The 19,212-nt window shown below is 43.6% G+C and overlaps 3 protein-coding genes across 3 annotated transcripts; 1 reads left to right on the forward strand and 2 right to left on the reverse strand.

The window, feature by feature from the left end:
* Positions 1–247: 247 nt before the first annotated feature.
* Positions 248–11,794, reverse strand: psmb5 (proteasome 20S subunit beta 5). The gene is given in 4 exon segments (XM_042056783.1): positions 248–489; positions 492–530; positions 6,065–6,374; positions 11,723–11,794. Coding segments are annotated over 3 exon segments (552 nt in total). The 5' UTR covers positions 6,336–6,374; positions 11,723–11,794.
* psmb11a (proteasome 20S subunit beta 11a) lies at positions 9,526–10,959 on the reverse strand. Its single transcript, XM_042087052.1, has one exon. The coding sequence runs from the start codon at positions 10,957–10,959 to the stop codon at positions 9,724–9,726; it is 1,236 nt and encodes a 411-aa protein (XP_041942986.1). The 3' UTR covers positions 9,526–9,723.
* Positions 11,691–19,198, forward strand: prmt5 (protein arginine methyltransferase 5). Its single transcript, XM_042056707.1, has 16 exons — positions 11,691–11,906; positions 12,686–12,804; positions 13,141–13,226; positions 13,459–13,593; positions 13,768–13,880; positions 14,331–14,380; positions 14,553–14,716; positions 15,043–15,204; positions 15,347–15,424; positions 15,544–15,602; positions 15,715–15,837; positions 16,123–16,298; positions 16,493–16,696; positions 17,606–17,716; positions 18,020–18,084; positions 18,242–19,198. Exons 1-16 carry the CDS (start codon positions 11,809–11,811, stop codon positions 18,392–18,394), a joined length of 1,896 nt encoding a protein of 631 aa, XP_041912641.1. The 5' UTR covers positions 11,691–11,808; the 3' UTR covers positions 18,395–19,198.
* The last annotated feature ends 14 nt before the right edge of the window (positions 19,199–19,212 follow it).

Here is a 19,212-nt window from a genome sequence, read left to right on the forward strand (position 1 = left end):
TCAAATCCTCGCCTGACTGCCCCGTGACAGGATGCACTGGAGGGTAAGGAAGGGAGTCTGTTTTTTTTTTTTTGCTGCGCTAATGTGACAACAAAGAGATTACCTCCCATCTCCTTCCTACATAACTCAAGCCCATTCTAAATAGTCACCCTTTTTAACAATCCATTTGCACAACTCCTTGTCCATTCAGGCTCAAGTCCCAACACCTTACCCCCAACCCCTCCCTGTCCCTACCTGTCCTACCCCCTTATGCGGTTTGTCCCTGGTACTGTTGGTGGAGACGCAGGACGTCCTCCTGGGACACAATCTCCCATCCACTGCTGTGGACGTGGTACAGGTTACCCGCTTACCCGCCATTGTAGGCCTCACGGTAGGTGGCCTGGTAGATTGCCCGGCGGCGGAGGTTGCAGGCCTGCTCGATGGTCAGGTTGTGCCGCAGGCCACTGTCCACCACCCCCTAGGCGTAAAAGGAGCCCGAGCCCACAGGTCGCCACATGCGCGGTTGCCCTCGGAGTCCAAATAGTAGAGCCCTGGAGACACACACACACACACACACACACACACACACACACACACACACACACACACACACACACACACAAATAAACACACAGTCAGGAGAGGTGTGGAGTTCAGGGGCAAAGATTACACCTTCATATCACAACAAAAACAGTTAAAAGAACAGGGTGCATAATTCATGCTCCAGAAACCAAATCAATTGCAGTAATTAAACATTTACACACACACACGCAATAATATTTAAAGGTCAAACCTCAGCAACACCCTCATCCTTGGGGAGAAATTATTATTATTATTATTATTATTATTATTGCTACTATTATTAACACTAATATTAGCATTACTAGTAGCATTATCATTAGCCCACAATTAATCCATCCCAGCACTCCCCAGCATATGAAGGCAGCCCAGTACAGCTCCAGCAGGCCTCAACCCATGTCCCCCCCAGCTGTTCAGGCTCCAGCCGTCTCCCCATGCCCTGATTAAACAACAGGCCCCACATGGAAGCTGCTGACGAGGCAGCGGTGAGCGAGTGTGCAAGCGAGGGAGAGAGAGAGTGAGAACGCACTTGAGAGAGAGAGAGAGAGAGAGAGAGAGAGAGAGACAGACAGAGAGACAGAGAGAGAAAGAGAGAGGCCCAGCTCCAGGCCTGCTCCAGGGCATCGCCCAAGGTGCTATTGATCTCTCCAAAAACAAACACCCAAATTAATTATTGATCCATACCTGAGGACCTAACCCCGCACCTCAAATGATAAAAGACAGAGATTAGAATTGAGGCAGAGCGGGAGAGCGAGAGGGGGAGACGGAGAGTGTTGACGGTGTGGAATTACAAAATGCCCGGCCTCGGCACCACCGTCACAAGCCATCAGGCAAACGTATATAGCCGCGTTACTAATAGGACTGGAGAAACAGCATGTTCTGGTCTGGAGAATGACACACACATGCACACACACACACACACACACAGAATACAAGGAGAGTAGTTATGGTGACTCGCTCCCATCTGTGCTCAAGCAGGGCCAGTGTGCAGATGGTAAATTAATGAGATCAGCTCTGTCAGACAGACAGTCTCCAGCACGCAGCCATGCAAACCTGTGAGAAGGCCGAGCTCTCCAGACACCTTGCTCTCACTTTCCATCTCTCTCCCTCTCTCTTTCTCTATTTCTCTCTCTCTTATGCACACACAAGTCCTCAGTTTTACTTAAGTTCATGTCTGCAGAAACAAACTCCAGAGAAGATGTAGGATTTCAGTTAGTTGAGCTTGCGGACAATTTAAAAGGACCATCTACCGGCGAAACAGCCCTTCAAAAAAACGCAGTTGGGGAAAGCTCACAATAGCTTTCACCTGGTAAATTGAACGTTCCACACGCTCCGTTACCTCTGCCTGATAATCACTAGGGCTCTCCAGCAACATGGGGGCAATTTGCCATTCTGAACGTCTGAGGGCTGAAAATAGGTTAAAAGGGACGAGGGGAGGGGGGAAAAAAACATAATAGCAGTGACTACTCACAAGCACACTCACAAGCCACCTCTCCTGTCAGGGGAGACGAGGAAGGGCACTTGAGCAGGAGGAAACATCTGGTACCTCCACAATGCAGTTGGAACTGTCTCAAAATGAAAGCCTCACATTGTGGTACACAAAGTGAGTGGATTTTGTCAAATGATATAATGAAGGATATTAAGGGGAGATTCGTATGGGTGTGTAAGAAGTCAATATAAAACTCGCAAGCATTGTACAGTGGGAGAGGCCCATGGGATACGAGGAGGGAGAAGGGGTGCTCAGCCTGGGGGTCACACGTGGGCGACTCCTTCCGCTTGGTTAGCCCCCCCAGTGACAAGCCGTTAGGGCTGGATTCTTTTCAGAGGGCCTTTAGGAAAAAAAGAAAAGAAAAAGAAAAAAATCCTGAGTTCTGACTGACATGCTTAGGAAACACATGGACAATAAACAGCACGAGGAGACACTGAGCGCTCAACTGACAGTCACACACCACTGCTTCGACTGGAGGGCAGCGCGGAGTTCCAAAAAAAAAAAGAAAAGAAAAAAGAAAAAAGCACCCTAATAACTCAGCCACACATAAAAAGCCAGAAACATGAAATCACTACTCAATCCAGTGTGCTGAGATGGATGCTCGCTCGGCTTTACTGAATCCCCTTAACGGCGGTATTCTTGTGGGAGGTCCACGGCCCATCATATCACGGTCGAGAGTGACGGACGGGCGGTCCCTGACTCCGCAGCTCCTCCGTTACAGGTGTGACGAAAGGGGAGGTGACGCCTGGTACGACTAAGCTCTTTAGCAGATATGCCACGGCATTAAATGTTATTACAGGCATATTTGTCAGGCTCTCAACTGTATGCCATTAAATCTATTCCTTATGGCACTTGGACACTTAATCACTCTGGGGGGAAAAAATAAAAGAGAAAAGAAAAAAATGTGTGTGCCTGACATCAGTGAAACGGGGGTAACGAGCTTTCTCTTAATCGAGATTGATTTAATTTACATGACAGTCACCTCTCCATTTAATCACCGGCATTGTTGCAGACTCTCTCTCCCCTACCTCTCATTCCTCTGAATCATTACTTTCGGAATTGATTGCCAGATTTACTGCGTCACTCTTGGTGTCTGGACAGTGGCGTACATTTTTTTTGGGGGGGGGCTTTTCGTGAAAAAACTTTAAAACTTGTGGCACGCTCCGTATAAACCCCATTGATCCCCCGGGGGCTCACATTATGCATGCGACCCGATTGTCCTGGCCGAGAGCCTCCGTCCATCATGCCACTGGGCTTTCCCAGCCCGCAGTCACAGCCGTATTGATTTCCCATTACGGTGTCACTGTGCTGGACCCATTTAAACACGTCGTCTGTGATGTACTGCCAGTTACAGCACTTTGTCTGGGCAATTTCTCCAAGTGGGGGCCTCACATCCCCTACATGTGTGGAGCATGTAGAAACACCTCCCCTTAGTGGCCAGGACTACAGCTGCAACCATGACTAATTTGTTTTCCTTTCCCCTCTGGTTAAATGAATTTGCTTCAGTACTGAAAATCCTGTATGAGTGATTTCACTGCAACTCCATTGAAATGTCACTCACTACAGTGTTTCTTTACTGGCTATAATTTCCTTCTGACACTGCTGTTATAAATTAATGAGTTCTAATTCATTTTCAATATACATACTTATGTCAGAACACTGTCTGTTATTCTTATAGTTACATAGTTATTGGTGAGGTACACACTAAATGAACTCCCCTTTGCAGTGACACTATTTCAAACTAAGACAAATGAATGCAGCACAAAAGTAAACATACAGTCAAAAAGGTACCAACATCACCAAGGTCATGGGTTTGTAGTTAGGAATAGAGTACATACTATTGAGAGAGTGTTTCTGGACTTAAGACTATGACTAATTCACTTTGGATGAAATCATGAATATACATGTTAATGTAAGTGTAGAATATGCAGTTATGAATGCTTTGGAACAACAACAAATTCATAACATGATGAATCTGATGTAACTGACAATCAAATAAGTTGTTTTGTAAGCTTTTTCAAAGGTCTACAAATATGTCCATGATATTATTAAAAACACAAGGGATTGTGACGACTCCGGAATGTCCTCAACAGTTTTAAAAGGACATCTTATGTACAACAGGTGGGACCAGTCAACCACACAGGAGATATGAAAGATCAAATTTGTCCACTTCATAAATTCAGCTTTGCTTGACCAATGAGCCATGCCTCAGGACACTTAAATGCCTGTGAATTCATTTTTTCACATGAACAACTCATATACATATCTTTGGAGATTAAGATGTGGGGGTGGGGATCATTTACCTGACTGACTGCTGCTCTTGTCATTCCAGATAGACACAGGCCTACCATTTTGTTTATGCACCACAGCACCAGAGTTCTGAGACACTACCCGCAGTGACCTCGCCTCAGACAGCATCTAGCCAAAAATGACATTTCAATTGACTATATCCATTTGTCATTGGCAAATTGATTCCAAAATCTCTCTCTCTTTCTCTCTCTCACACACACACACTCACACACACACACACACACACACACACACACACTTGCAGTGAGGACTGATCCTCTTGTATCCCTCTCTCTTCCCCTCTCCCATCACACAACAATATGAATTTTCAATCAGGGGGACATTTTCTAATGACTAATTAAAGAACTCAATTTCTCTGCAGTCAATTTGTCGGACACTAATTGGGAGAAAGCTGAAATGATGCATGGCTAATAATCCCCCAGTGCTAAAAAAAACAGCTCCTCCAGCTCCTCCACATTACATGACAGATGGAGTCCAAAGTCCTTCACACAAGTTAATCAAAACAACTTTCCTGAAGGAGCTTGTGTGTAGTGCTCTGTCTGTGTAGGCCAACATGGTTGCTAAACATGCCCCAGGAAATGTCCCACACAAATCAAAACTGAAGAACATATACACACATTTGCCAGGAAATTACTGTACTAGTACCGTCACCTAAAAGTAGAAAAAGAAAAGTACAATCTACTATCTACATTTGTTAAGACCAAAATCTACCGTCTCCTGACAATTTTAGACAATGACAGTCTGCACTAATATTCTATTTAATACAAAGTGCTGAGCTTTATTTCTTACCAGTTAAGTACTTTGACATTTCAGCAGTCCAAACGCAACACTATATACCAGACAGCTGAACCACCAGCACTAAAACAACAGTCTGCACAGGCCATAAAAGTCCAAGTTTTATTTCTTGAAGCGCCCAATCCTGTTTAACACAGCAGCATGTCTACCCATTAATCACCTAAATCAAACGCTGGATTTCACCTAATAATGCAGAGAGACTTGTGTGACAGATTTTGAGAGAAGATTATTCATGTTGCTTCCACTGCCGGGCAGTGACTATTTTTTATCTGTTCCTTTTTCAGGCAGAAAACAAAGGAAGTGGGGCGATTGCATATCCTTGGCCCTGTCACACAGTATTAACCAAAGTGAAACAAAATTTCGCTGTCTGCATTCAGAGACAGATCCGGATGACCTTGAAGGGGGGCAGAGATATGGTGACCGTCTGCCTTGTATAAAATTTCAAAGTATATTGGATTAGTACTTTTAAAGTTCTGTGAGCAGACCCACACAGACAGGAGGATCTTATTACAATACCATTTCCCCAAACCAGGAGTCAAGGGTAGTAAATTATTTTTCAATTTGGTTATTTTTCTTTTTGTGTTCCACTGCAGAGATTTTTACATCTTGTCTTTTCAAGTAAATCCTATACTTATCATCCCCATTCTCTGCAATAACTTAATACATAAGGCAGAGAATGGTGCAAATAAGTTGGCAGACATATCACACTCCAATCAGTTAGCACTTCTTGTCTTGATGTGTGAGCATTGGCTCATCAATAACATGCAATGTATTTCAATATAGTCTCAGTGGATTTGTTTGTCACTGATCAAAGAGCAAGTAAAGAAGTTAAAGAAAATAGCTGGAATCTCCAAATAGCAGACTGCAGTATTAACTGGCTGTATCACGACTGGAATGAAGAGGTATGTTAACCTGGCCCTCTCTTGTCCCAGCCACATACCATGGTGCCCTTGTTGAGGCCCATGCCCTTGTACTGGTACACCATGTTGGCCAGCAGCTTGGGCGCGGCAGCCACAGAGATGTGCTCCTCGTTGCGTAGCTCGTAGATGCAGCACTGCCGGGCTAGCAGCAGACGGTCCCAGAAGCTGCAGTCGGCCGTGCCGCCCGCCATGGTGCCCAGCAGGTAGGGACTGATCTCAATCACCTTCTTCGCTGTCTGCGAAGCGATGTACGAGCCCGCCATCGCCCTCAAGTCCACAGCCACGATGACAGCATGTTGGAACTGGGTGGACACTGAAGGGGTTTAGCATGCTTACATTCACCTCATCACATTCAAACATCACATCACAAATCAAGTTCATGGGCCAATGCTATGGCAACATTTTATCACATAAAATGTTCTTGGTTTAGAAGGATTAAAAAAAGCATCCATAAAAAAAACTGAATAATTTGTGCTTAGCCGCAGTATTAGGTGTAGGTGTTTATCATGCATATATGAGAATGAAAGATTTTTTAAGTTATCTTTCTGGCCAGAGGTGCTATGAACTGTCTGCCTGATGGAGCAGCTAAAATGACTATCAGAGGGGATGTGAAGGATCCTTAATGATCTGCTTTTCTTTCTAGTGTAAAGGTCTGAGAGTTGGGTCTGGGAGGTACCAGTGATTTTGGTTGCATGCTTTATTATTTTTGCTATATTTTCCTTGCTTTTCTTTGTCAGGAAGTTGTACTAGGATGCAATATTGAATGTGAGGACTAATTAATTTAGCAACACTGAACCATGCATTTGTTTAGTTTACGACACGATTTGCTTATTTATTTGTTTACACAAACACAAAGTTACAATTTTGACTACATTATTTAGCCTATACTTGATGACAATATGTGTTCTCTGGGGGGCCCTGTCAGTGCTGGGCCCTTAGAGTCATCCAAACCCTTGCCAATCCAATGCCAGTTGTGTCTAACCACAGTGTTGTGTTGACTTCTTGTGTTGAGGTGAGGCAGAAGTATGTTCATGACCTATTTCCTGTTTTAAAAGCAGATGAAACATCCATGAATAACAATCATACAAATTTGGAGCCATGGTAGTCATTGTGTCCAGAAAACATAGGCTGGCATCCTCAAATCTTTGTTTTGCTTTCTCCCACCATAGTGGTAAGGTCCCTAGCGACCTCCTTCTCATGCATTTTCAAAGGATCTGAGTGTGCCACAGGCCTGAAATCATTTGTGGCTTTGGCATGGGGCTTCTTGGGAACAGGAATGATAGTTGTCTCCTTCCATACCCTGGCAACAAAGCAACTGTTCTCAGATGCAGCCCGAAAGGATGGAGACCTTCCGCTCCTCCATACTGACTGGTGCAGAGATGCAGTTGGTGGTAAGGTTCCAGTCCACAGAATCCGTCCTGTTAAACCTTGTGTATAAGGTATTCAGCTCCTCTGCAAAGTAGGGTTCATCGGCCCATCATGGTTTTTTGACTCTGACCTGTCCATGCATCCCTCGTATCTCCTCTGGCGAACTTCATCTTATTTTTGTAACAGAGCTTTGTCATCTTTTTTATGTACCTCAGCTCCCTTCAGAGTTCACTGATGCATTTTGTTTAGTGAACAATCACACTGACACAACTGAGTAACTAAGAAGACGATATGTACTGGCAAGGCATTTTCAAAGTCTTTACTGAGGTCACTGAGGTCATACTGTTTGGGGTGTCGAATCAGTCGCTCAGACTGTCAACAACAGTTCCTGTCATATGGATCAACAGCAAAAAGCTCATCCTAATGTTCAGGAAGAAAAAACAGCTACCTACAGTTATGGCTATAGTTACAATATGTACAGGTAACAATGTCAAATGAGACACAGCCATTTTGTAAGCATTTACATACTTAGTACTATGTTCACATTCAGGTCGAAGCATTGCTACATGGGCGGAGTGATGGCGAGCTCAGCAGCACACACACACTCACACAGCACTTAAGTAACTTAGTATAACTTTTTAGGGATGCCTTTTTTTTCTCTGATCCACTTGTTCATGTGTTGTTTGTTATACTGTAAAACCCTGGAGAACAATACTGTATATATCTATGTAGTAGTCATTCATTACATCATGCCACACTTGCATGGGCCTGATTCAGTAATTAATTCACACATGTGTACCACAACCAATTATTCATCTGATACACCCTCTCTACGCTGCTGAATAAGATGTAAAAATTTATCAGATTCATACTCATGTTTGTGTACAACTTACAGAGAGAGGATTCAGGAAGTGCCTTTTTTCTGCCTGAACACATTACATTATGTGTAGGCCTATACTACATTATTGCTCTACGAGAAGCACCCCAAACTTTAAGAATTAGCGTCTCAGCATTTGAACAGTTCATTGGCATATTTCTAAATTGATTTATTTGTCAGTGACCATGGGCAAAGAGTCACAGTGGTGCACAAGGATTTTTTTTTTCTAGTCAGATGATGGAGGTGAGTCAGGAAAATAGGCAGGACAACATGGCCAATCAGGCTGTGCAAAGGGATAGACCAAAGGAGCAATGGATAAGTTAGCCAATTATTGCAGACTGATGACAGAGAAATGGACAAGACCATTGGCAACCCTGAGTCCTAACAGATGGGATGGGATGAGCAGTGGACTGGTGGGGTTGCCAAGGACGCTCACCCACAATAGCAGATTACTTGGCCTTTTTATGAGTTATAACTACGCAGAAGGCTACGCACAAAGGAGTACGTGCTACAAATTATGACCCGTCCCAATCCCAATTATGACAAAATGAAAGTCAAGAGCTTGGAGTCAATATAGAGTCTATCATCTACTATCAAGCTAAGCTTCGGGTAATAAGTTAGTTTAAGTTTACTTTATGACGTTAAAAATGCAGGAAATAGGCCTAGGCCTAATATTAATTTAACTACCGACCCACTAGCAAAATTAATCAAACCACTTTGAGACAGCCACAGAAGCTGGCTGTATGAACTGTCAAGCCTTCCAACTTTGAATGCTATGTGGTTGTTCCATGCTCTGTGCATGACACTGTTTACAATATGCTTACTTAGAGAAGAAAACGCTAGCACAAAAAAGTCATGATTTCACCAATTATTCCACTACACCTATACAAAGTTAAGTAGGCCTATCCTATATTATTTCGGTTGCCTTGAAAAACTGTCTACAAACATGCAGCTAAGTGCAAACTGTAGGACAAAAATGTAGCCTACAAATAATCATGGCAATACCTGTAGTTTGCACTTACCAAAACATCAAGTTGTTCCATAGTCACACAATTTATATTCTTTGCCTGACATGATTTAGTAGTTCTTCAGGACTGCATGTCATAAAAGTGCAATGGCAATTTTAGTATAAAAAAAAGAGGCATAATGAAATTAGAAAAAAATGATATTAGTCATGCCAGTTTTATGGGAATAAGCTGTTTGAAGGAACCAAACTGAGCCTATTCTGACATAGCTCTTTTTTGTTTGCTATAGATACAGATAGAGATGAAATAATGAAATGTGACCACCTACTTGCACAATTACTGTACTTATTGTTTACCCTGACACTTTTCAACACAGACTAAAACTTCTAGTTGTCTCACATGAAACCCTACATCATTTGGCTCATCCTCATTTCTTTCTAATCAGAGTTTTTCTTCTGCATCCTCTGTTCTGGTCACACATTTTCTTCTCTGTTTTTTTCTCTCTATCTCTCTCACTTTTGTGCATTCTCGTCTTCTCTGTCCCTCTCTATAGTACTCCTCTCTCAGGTTCTCTCTCTCCCTGCGCCTCCAACCACGGGCGGTGATGTGAAAGATGTCCACGTTGTTCCCAGAGTACGCGTCCCTGTGAGTGGCCCTGTACACAGCCTCCCTGGCCACAGACACAGCCTCCTCCGTGCACATCTCCCACCTCACAGCACCATCCAGCACTGAGTAGGCATACGGGGAGCCTGAGCCCACTGAGAAGAGCTCCCCCTTCAGGAAGGTGCCATCACTGCACACATAGCAGAGCCTGGGACCAGATTGCTGTGTGATGGTGGTGTTTTGGGAGCTGATGAGGCTCTGATCTGAGGCTGTCTGTGTTTTCGTCCTTTGATCATATTGCGCCGACATGAAAGGTTCCACCCGACCTTCTGGGTCTTTCCATTTTCTTTGAATCTCAGACTCAGTGCGGCTGAGGGCACCCACTGGTGATGCAGCTGAAATACAAAAGCTAACAGGCTTTTCACCATCACTGAGGTCCTTGTTGCTTTTCACAGCCATGGAGACTTTGGATTCCACGGCCCGCTGTGCTTCTCTCTCCTTGCCTTGCTCCTCTCTATCCCATCCACACAGAGTCAAGGCCACACACACATCAGTTCCTTTAAACGGATGCAGCATCAAGGAGAGGAGCTTGGCGGCACTGACAATGGATAGCCTGCGCCCGTGGCGGAGCTGGTACAGACGGATCTCGCGGGCGAGGATGCGCTCCCATAGCATGCAATCAGCCCCACTGCCCGAGGAGGTGACCACCAGGTGGGAATGGATAGGAGTGATCTTCGCAACTTCAGGGCAAGCGACCAGGCCACCAGCACTGGCGCGAGAGTCGGCCGCTGCGATCACGCCGCCCTGGAAAGCAAAGGCCAAAGTGGTGGTGCCGTGAGACAGATGGAATGGACGTTTTACTGATGTAGTGGATGGATGAGATCTCAGAGAGAAGAAAGCATCCGTATGGTTTGCCCAGATGGTGTTTTGTGAATGAGGAATGGAGAAACTTAGAGGAACACCACTGTGCTTTGCTCTTGGTTCTCTCCAAGTGGAATTGTGTGAATCTTCAGAAGAGCTGTATAGTCGGTAAAGAGCAGAGTCATAAAATCCACACACATCTTGCAGAGCCATTTCTTCCACAAATGTAGGCCTACACCCTTCCACCATAAGAAAACTCTAAGCAGAATTAAGACAAAGAGATCTATTTAAAGGGTTCACCCCCCTCCCTGCAAAAAAACATTCACCTGCTGCGTGTATGACTGTGCATTGGTGCGCGCGCGCAGACACAAATCCAAATCAGAAGGTTTTAAGAAGTTTAAATTACATGGGATAGGGCTTTTAACCTAACACAGTGATATTTAATATCCTGCTTGTATGTAATAACGCCAAACAATGAAGCGACTCTTCAAACACTGCAAAAGCTGACATGCATTTTCTATGCTTTTCTGGAAAAGACTGTAAAAAAAGTGTAGCATCTAGTCTATTTTATGTCTGAAAATAATGCTGCTAGCATGTTAGTCTACAACAAATTACTAAATCAATTATTCTTGCCATTATTAATAGGCTATAATAACTATTGTATAGGTTTAAAATAAGTATGTAGCAACAATTTTGTAGTGAATACAGGACCACCATAATTTTTCCATATTATTAGGCTAATTGAAATCAATACATATTTTGCTGTTGGGGTGCTTTAGATTTGAATTAGCTAATGTGTTGGAAATCTCCAGGGAGGATATTTTGAAAACTGGATATTTTTGGGAAGGCTATCAAAATTAAGTAACAACGTCAGAATAAACCTTCAAACTTGTTTCATCTCGCAGGAGTTTGTCACAGAAACTGCTGGCGTACTTCGGTCATCTTGGCTCTACGGGTCAGGAGAAGGCTCACTCACCTTCACTTTGATTAGAACCAAAATGGCCTCACGTTTGCTATAGTCCCAGACGTCTTTACCATCTCCACTCGCTCATTCTCATAACCATGGCGTCTGGCAGTGCAATGAGCAAGGTCTCCTGCGGGAGAGATTTGGATTGTATACCTGAAGTAACGGATACCGTAGCTGCTGTGGCAAAACTTGGGTAAGCAATCACGTGCATTATAAATAACACATTGCTAGTGTTGAAATAGCTGAAATAGGGAGCGTAAATCCATTAAAATTGCCGCTCGCATGATGTCTACACGTGATGTCTGAAGCTAGTGTACCACGGCTAGCAACCCCGCTAGTATTTCGAAAAGCTAGCTATAAACTAGCTTGCTAACTATGCCGGTTACTAGCACGTGTTGAATGAATTCACTGATAGTAACGTTAGTTAGCTAACTGGCTAACGAATTACTAGTTGAGTGCATTACCACGTTCCGCAGTAGAAATGAACGTATTACCGAGGGTCAATAGCAAAGTGTATAACCTTACATCTGACCGGACAAAAGAAAGATAACGTTAACGTTACAGCGTCAGGTTATCATGTTGCCAACGTTAGCTCATTCATCCTGATCCAATGGAACTACTGTTAGCTGTCACTTGGCATAATTTCCAATGGCCTAATGTTAATATAGGTGCACAGTTGACTATAATCAGAGTTATTATGTTAGTGCTAGTATGTTTAGTTTCAGAGTTATTTCAAGACTGTTTGCATCAACGACGTTAATAACCCCTCATACTCATGCTTGATGATGGCAATATACTGTTGGACCTAAAGTGACTGTTATAAACTTATCATCAGCCAGACATAAACTGGTTAACTTAACTTATTGACATCGCATTGACAGGGAAGCGACCATACGTACATCACTTTCTCAGTCTCTGTGCTGCTGTTTTACGAACATTCCTCTGTTAATAAGTCATATCATTTTCTTTCAGATTTGACTTCCTCTGCATGCCCCTGTTCCATCCAAGGTTCAAAAGGGAATATGAACTGGAACCTGCCAAGTCCCGAGCAGGGGCTCAAACCCGCTCAGACCTGCTGCTGTGTGCAAGAGGTGAGCTGTTCTGTGGCGGTCTCTGCCTGGGAGAACCTCTTTGCAACTAAAACAATGTGGTTTCAAGGCCCATGTTAAAATGTTCAGACTAGCATTTGTAATTATAAAGAGTCATCTTGATTATGAATGGCTCATTTTATTGCTGCAATGAATTGTTGGTTCAGATCAAGGGTTCACATGATCACAACCACACCCCAGGGGTACTGTTCTCTCTGGGCTGCAACTATTAAGTTCACAGAGGCTTTGAAAAAATACATATGTCTTGTTTAGAATTAGGTTTGAGACAATGGCACATCATATCTTCTATAACCTATGCTATTCATCTCTTTCACCTAGACTGGAACACACTAATAGTTGGAAAGTTATCTCCATGGATAGAGGTAGACTCAGAGCTGGCGACCGTGCGCAGGAACTCTGAAGCAGTAAGTTAAGATTTCTTTTTGAAAACCATTTCAAACAGCCATGCCTGCCAGAGTGGCTGTTTTCTTTGTATTTCACAAAGGTGAAGAAACGGAGTACATGGATATTAATTTCAGTTTTGACGTTCATTTCAAATTAAGTGATGTAGGAACTGACCATTGGTTAGTTCAGTTTAAGTGTTCTATAGTATGTACAGACTGGTCATGGCCTCTTGCTGTTAATTGTGTCCTCCAGGCTATGGTTCAGGAGCTGAATTTCTGTGCTTATCTGGGCCTACCAGCCTTCATGATTCCTATGAGAACGCCTCACTGTGCCAACCTGGCGCGTGTGCTACTCAACCACCTCCATACAGGACACCACTCCTCCATGGTAATGCCTCAAGCACATGAGCTCTCCCTCCCTCCCTCCCTCTATCTATTTACCACAACTACCCCCACTCATGCTGATTAGGCCATGGGCAAATCAGTCTTGACGCTGTAGACGATTTACTGTATTGATATATGTATATGACTGAGTGACCTCTTGGTGACCTTGTCCTCCCAGTTTTGGATACGAGTGCCTCTGATGGATACAGAGGATGTCCGTGATGACCTCATCGAGAATGAGCCATCCAAAAACATGGATGATGGCAGCAATGATGAGAAAACCTGGGGCTGGTAAGAGTGATATCTTAATGATGCAGTCACAATGCAGACCTCTTCATCGGCGGTCGACAGCTGGATGTTCGCACGACATGTTGCCTTTTGCTTGTTGTTTCTCGCTTGTCTCTTGCATGTTGTCTCATTCAGAAGTTGAGATTAGCACAATGTCTTGCATTGCAAAATTATTTCACCTGAAATGGCTTCATTTTATTAGCATTCCATTGTCTCTCGTGGCTAGTTGCCTCCTATCTGAATTAGGCTTTACTCAGTCCTTTCTGTCACATTACTTACACTCTGAAAAGACCTTTGAAGTACAAAGACAAATAAAGCAATTCAAAGGGGTAAGCATGAAAAATGGAATTTTGGAGTCCCTTGGTCCACCCTAAGGTGCACTTTCATGAATGCAGGTGCAAGTGATGGGTTATGTCCAGAGGGTTATGACATGTCTTCATTCATGTGTCTTAGGTGGCATTCCTTCAGAACACTCTGTGACTATAACAAGCGGATCTGCTTAGGTAAGGTTAACATTACACAGAAAGAATATGTACTGAATTGCATACACTGTAATGTTGAGAATGGGGGGGGGGGGGGTACAGATTTATGACAGAATTAAGTATGAAAATTTGATAGGAAAAGCTGAAACCAGAATGATCATCTCTATGAACATCTCCTCTATTCTTGTTGAAGCTATTGAGATTGGTGCTGACGTGCCCTCTGATACGGTTGTTGACAAGTGGCTTGGTGAACCAATCAAAGCAGCCATTCTACCAACCAGCATCTTCCTGACCAACAAAAAAGGGTTTCCTGTCCTCTCAAAGGCTCACCAGCGAATCATCTGCCGACTCTTCAGGGTATGTCAGGGGTCACAGTAGCACAGTAGTCTCTACATGTCTTAAAGGAGAAATCCAGCGAGTTATCACATAGATCTCTGCTTCTAGAGGTCACCGAGTATTGTCAATCGGTTTTATCTTTTATCTAGCTTGAGTTGCTACAGCCAGCAGCTAATGCAGCCAGGCAACTACAGTGTTACACTCTGTGGGCATGTAAATGGGAGCTCACAGACATTACTCGGTGACCTTGAGAAACTGAGATCTGTGAAAACTCGCCGGATTTCTCCTTTAAGTATTATTAAATAATCAGGAATCTGTTAGAATACTTTGTTTTTTTTCTATTTCAGCTGGAGGCTCAGTTCATCTTCAATGGGACAAGTCGGCACAGCGAGAAAGACTTCCGCTCATATTTGCAGTACCTGGAGTACCTCAACCAGAACCGCCCGGGACCCAACGCTTACGATATGTATGCTAAGGGATATGAAGATTACCTACAGTCCCCACTACAGGTGCGTGTGTGTGTGTGTGTGTGATTGAGATTGAAACAGAACAGAAAAACAATGTGTGTTAGCATTTTGTCTGATATGAGAATGAGCATTGGTATTATTATGATTTTTTTTATTCTAATGATCTATTTTATATGTCAAATAGCCTCTAATGGACAACTTGGAGGCACAGACGTACGAGGTGTTCGAGAAAGATCCCATTAAATACTCACAATACCAACAGGTGAGTTTAAACCTGCTCTGATCAACTGGTTTTCCTTCCCGTTTTTCTCTTTAACGTCATTGTCAGTGTTCAAAGATGTGCCTAGTCATTCAGTATTCCCCTGTGCTTCCTTTGTGCAGGCAGTGTATAAGTGCTTGTTAGACAGAGTACCAGAAGACCAGAAGGATACTAATGTCCAGTAAGTGGTGTCTTTTTCCATAAGCACTCTATTACTTCACTATACACACTGTTCTTTTCTCCGCGGAATGATGGACTGAGAGATTCCTACTTGTGCGTGTGGTCCCCTGTAGGGTGCTGATGGTGCTTGGGGCGGGCCGTGGACCTTTAGTAAACGCCTCGTTACGCGCAGCCAAGCAGGCCGACAGGAAGCTGCGTGTGTATGCCGTGGAGAAAAACCCCAATGCTGTCGTCACGTAAGTTCAAAATTAAAAAAATATCCTTCCCCCCCCCCCCCCCCCCCCCTCCCTACACAACCATGTATGAAAATTCCATATCTATTCCATGTTGTTTTTATTTGATGGATTTTGTATGTGAAAGGGGCTTCAGTCACTAGTACTGGCTTGAAAAATATGTAAACAAAGTACAGTACAGTATTTTAACTGCAGGGAATCATACATCCTATGTTACCAAACAATGCTAAAAGAGAAAAAGAGGCTTGAGATCTTAGGATGTGATATTGAGCGGGGTTATCATTGCAGGCTGGAGAACTGGCGCTTTGAGGAGTGGGGCGACCAGGTGACCGTTGTGTCGTGTGACATGCGGGAGTGGGCAGCTCCGGAGAAAGCGGACATCATCGTCAGCGAGCTGCTTGGATCCTTCGGGGACAACGAACTGTCCCCTGAGTGCCTTGATGGAGCACAGCACTTTCTCAAAGGTAACGGAATGGTGGCTGGACAGACACAGGAACACATCTGTTCTGTTCTCTCTGTGAGAATGCACATGACCCATTTCCGTCAAGTGGTATGGTGAAGTCGTACAAGGTTAGGAAGCACAATGGGTCAGTATTTGGTCCTTTGTGTTGATTGTCTGTATGTTCTTCCCCTCCGTGTTGTTGCTGTCCTCTCTCAGATGATGGGGTGAGTATTCCAAGCTCGTACACCTCCTTCCTGGCTCCTCTGTCCTCATCGAAGTTATATAATGAAGTGAGGGGCTCACGGGAGCGGGACAAGGACCCAGAGTGCCACTTTGAGACGCCCTACGTTGTCAGACTGCACAACTTCCACCAGCTGGCTGACCCCCAGCCGTGCTTTACGTTCACACACCCGACTACAGGTATGAAATCCTGATTGAACCAGAAGGGCTCTCGGAGAGCGCAGACCTCCGCCACAATCTTGCAATGTCAGTAAAAGTGAAACTAAATTTGTGGAGCAGCCCCGTGTGTTGGTTCCACTCCTCAATGCCATAGGTTCTTCCTAGGCTCATACTGCACCTTTCCAAAAAGATTTAATGCTGCAGTGCATTTGTAACATTCCCCTGCCCGAGTTGCTCTACACGCGAATGTGACTTAATGTAGCACTTATAGCGTTCCCGTTTATCTTTGTGGGGAAGAACATGGACGCCACCAGGGCAGCAGATGTCTCGGTAGTGCTGGGCGCTTGCCTAGAACACGAGAGCAAGCTCGGGGCTAATCTAAACAAGCTACGGGATGATTCACACTTACGTTCACATTCCAGCTTCATCACACTTACAATTTCAATATCAACAGGGGCAGTAGCAGACTTGTTATTGTTAGCTACATTAGCCTTTTTAGCAAAGCTGAAATGACGTGAGACAGCTTGGAAATTTCACACTTTCCCACATGGACAATGCAAAAGGAATGCAGCATAAGTACATCATGGCCCATAGTTTTGCGTAGTCCTGCTTGCATACAAACAAACTAAAAATTTAACTTCCTTTGCAGATATATATATTGAAATTTTATAAAAAAGTGGAGTTCAGTTATGAAGACATAGAAGTTCTTAACCGAGGCTTTATAGTTCACATTGGAATCATTTACTAATAAATGTAAGCCTTCCCATGCAACCTTGTTTGATGTACTGTAGTGTACACTTCATAATGTAAAATGCTACCTGTTGTGCTTTCTTTACACCAGAATCTTATACAGACACTCCATATGCCATATACCTCATGACGTATGATTGTATGCTTGGACTTATGTGTTCTCTCTTGATCTCCCTACAGACATGAACAATAATAGGTACCAGTGCCTACGCTTCGCAGTGGGATGTAACTCGGTGCTCCATGGGTTCGCTGGCTATTTTGAGACCACGTTATATAAAGACGTCATGCTGAGTAAGGCCAGATCTTACAGTTGACATCAGTTCATGCTGTTTGTAGACTATATGGTATTTTTCCAAATGTTCTTCTGTCACTGCAGGGTTTCAAGTTCTCATGCACTGTGCTGGAATGTAGATGTGGACAGGGTTGTTTGAGATGGACAATTATATGTAATGTAGTGGTGTTGAAAACTTGTTTTGTGGTGGGGTAGCATCTGTTATCTCAAGTTAAAAAAAATGTCTTTCCTTTAATCCCTTTATTTTTGATTGATTTAAATAGCTATAGATATGTATTAACTTTTCCTTTCACTCATTGTAGGTATACGACCAGAGACTCATTCCCCAGGAATGTTCTCCTGGTTCCCCATTCTTTTCCCACTCAAAGTAAGTTCTGTAATATGTAATCTACTGACACTAGCACACCAGCTAGCACTACAGTGCCGATTCCTGTCAACAAACATACATATTGTACCCTGCTGATACAAGCTTCAGTCTCTGGATTTTACTAACTGTGCCTTAACTCTTCTGTGTCTCCTTGCAGCAGCCAATTTCAGTGGCAGGTGGCGATCATGTTTGCGTGAGATTCTGGAGATGCAATAATGGGAAGAAGGTATGGTACGAGTGGGCAGTCACCGAGCCAACATGTTCTGCCATCCACAACCCCGCTGGGCGCTCTTATACCATAGGCTTGTGAAGACGGAGGATGCACACTTAAACATATCAGACCAACACACACACAAATACACACACACACAAATACAGTACACACACACACACATACGTAAACATGTTGTAAATTAGTTCTGTGTGAAAATGAGTCTCCCCTCCTGCTGTTCAGGCCCTACCTTCAGAGCAATGGTGGGCATTATGAGTTGTCAGCTACCACTGAGAATTCCTGTAAATCCAAGGATTGTTTCTGTTTGTTTGTTTGTTTTTATTCAAATGAAGGTCATAGGTAATTATGAAAACTGGATTTAGTTTGTCGGCACCAGAGAACAAAAAGTAGTAGAGAAGCAAGAGTTTTTTTTTTTCTTTCTGCTGTTCCGGTTTGTTTTTAAAGTACAACCAAATCTGTAAGTTAGCTATTAATGACACACCGTAAAACTTCGAATGTCACATTCAAGTGTCACAAGAGCCATATTTTCTAAGGCGATTTCTGTTTTGTGTTGTGTTCTGTACGAGTCAGCCACATCCTTGGTGCTACAGGTTAGAGGGAGATCTCAGAAACACAAGCCAGCTGAACCGACAGCCTTACCAGGCATGCATTCCACACTGAGATGCCATGCAAGTATGTCAGTGCCACACTGTAGACACACAGCAACTCCCACAGAGATTGAGCTTCCTGTGTCAGAAGAGGTCAGTTGATGATGGAGAATCAGAAAACGACTGTCTCAGTTTCCCTTTTCTTCCCTTTTGTATTTGGTGTTTACCACAAAACCACAATTTCAACTAAAACCAGGAAAAAATATATAATAAAATAACCCACGTTGAAATTGGACATGAATTGTGTAC

This window comes from Alosa sapidissima, chromosome 1 (assembly GCF_018492685.1).
Source record: "Alosa sapidissima isolate fAloSap1 chromosome 1, fAloSap1.pri, whole genome shotgun sequence".
Taxonomy (NCBI): Eukaryota; Metazoa; Chordata; class Actinopteri; order Clupeiformes; family Clupeidae; genus Alosa; species Alosa sapidissima.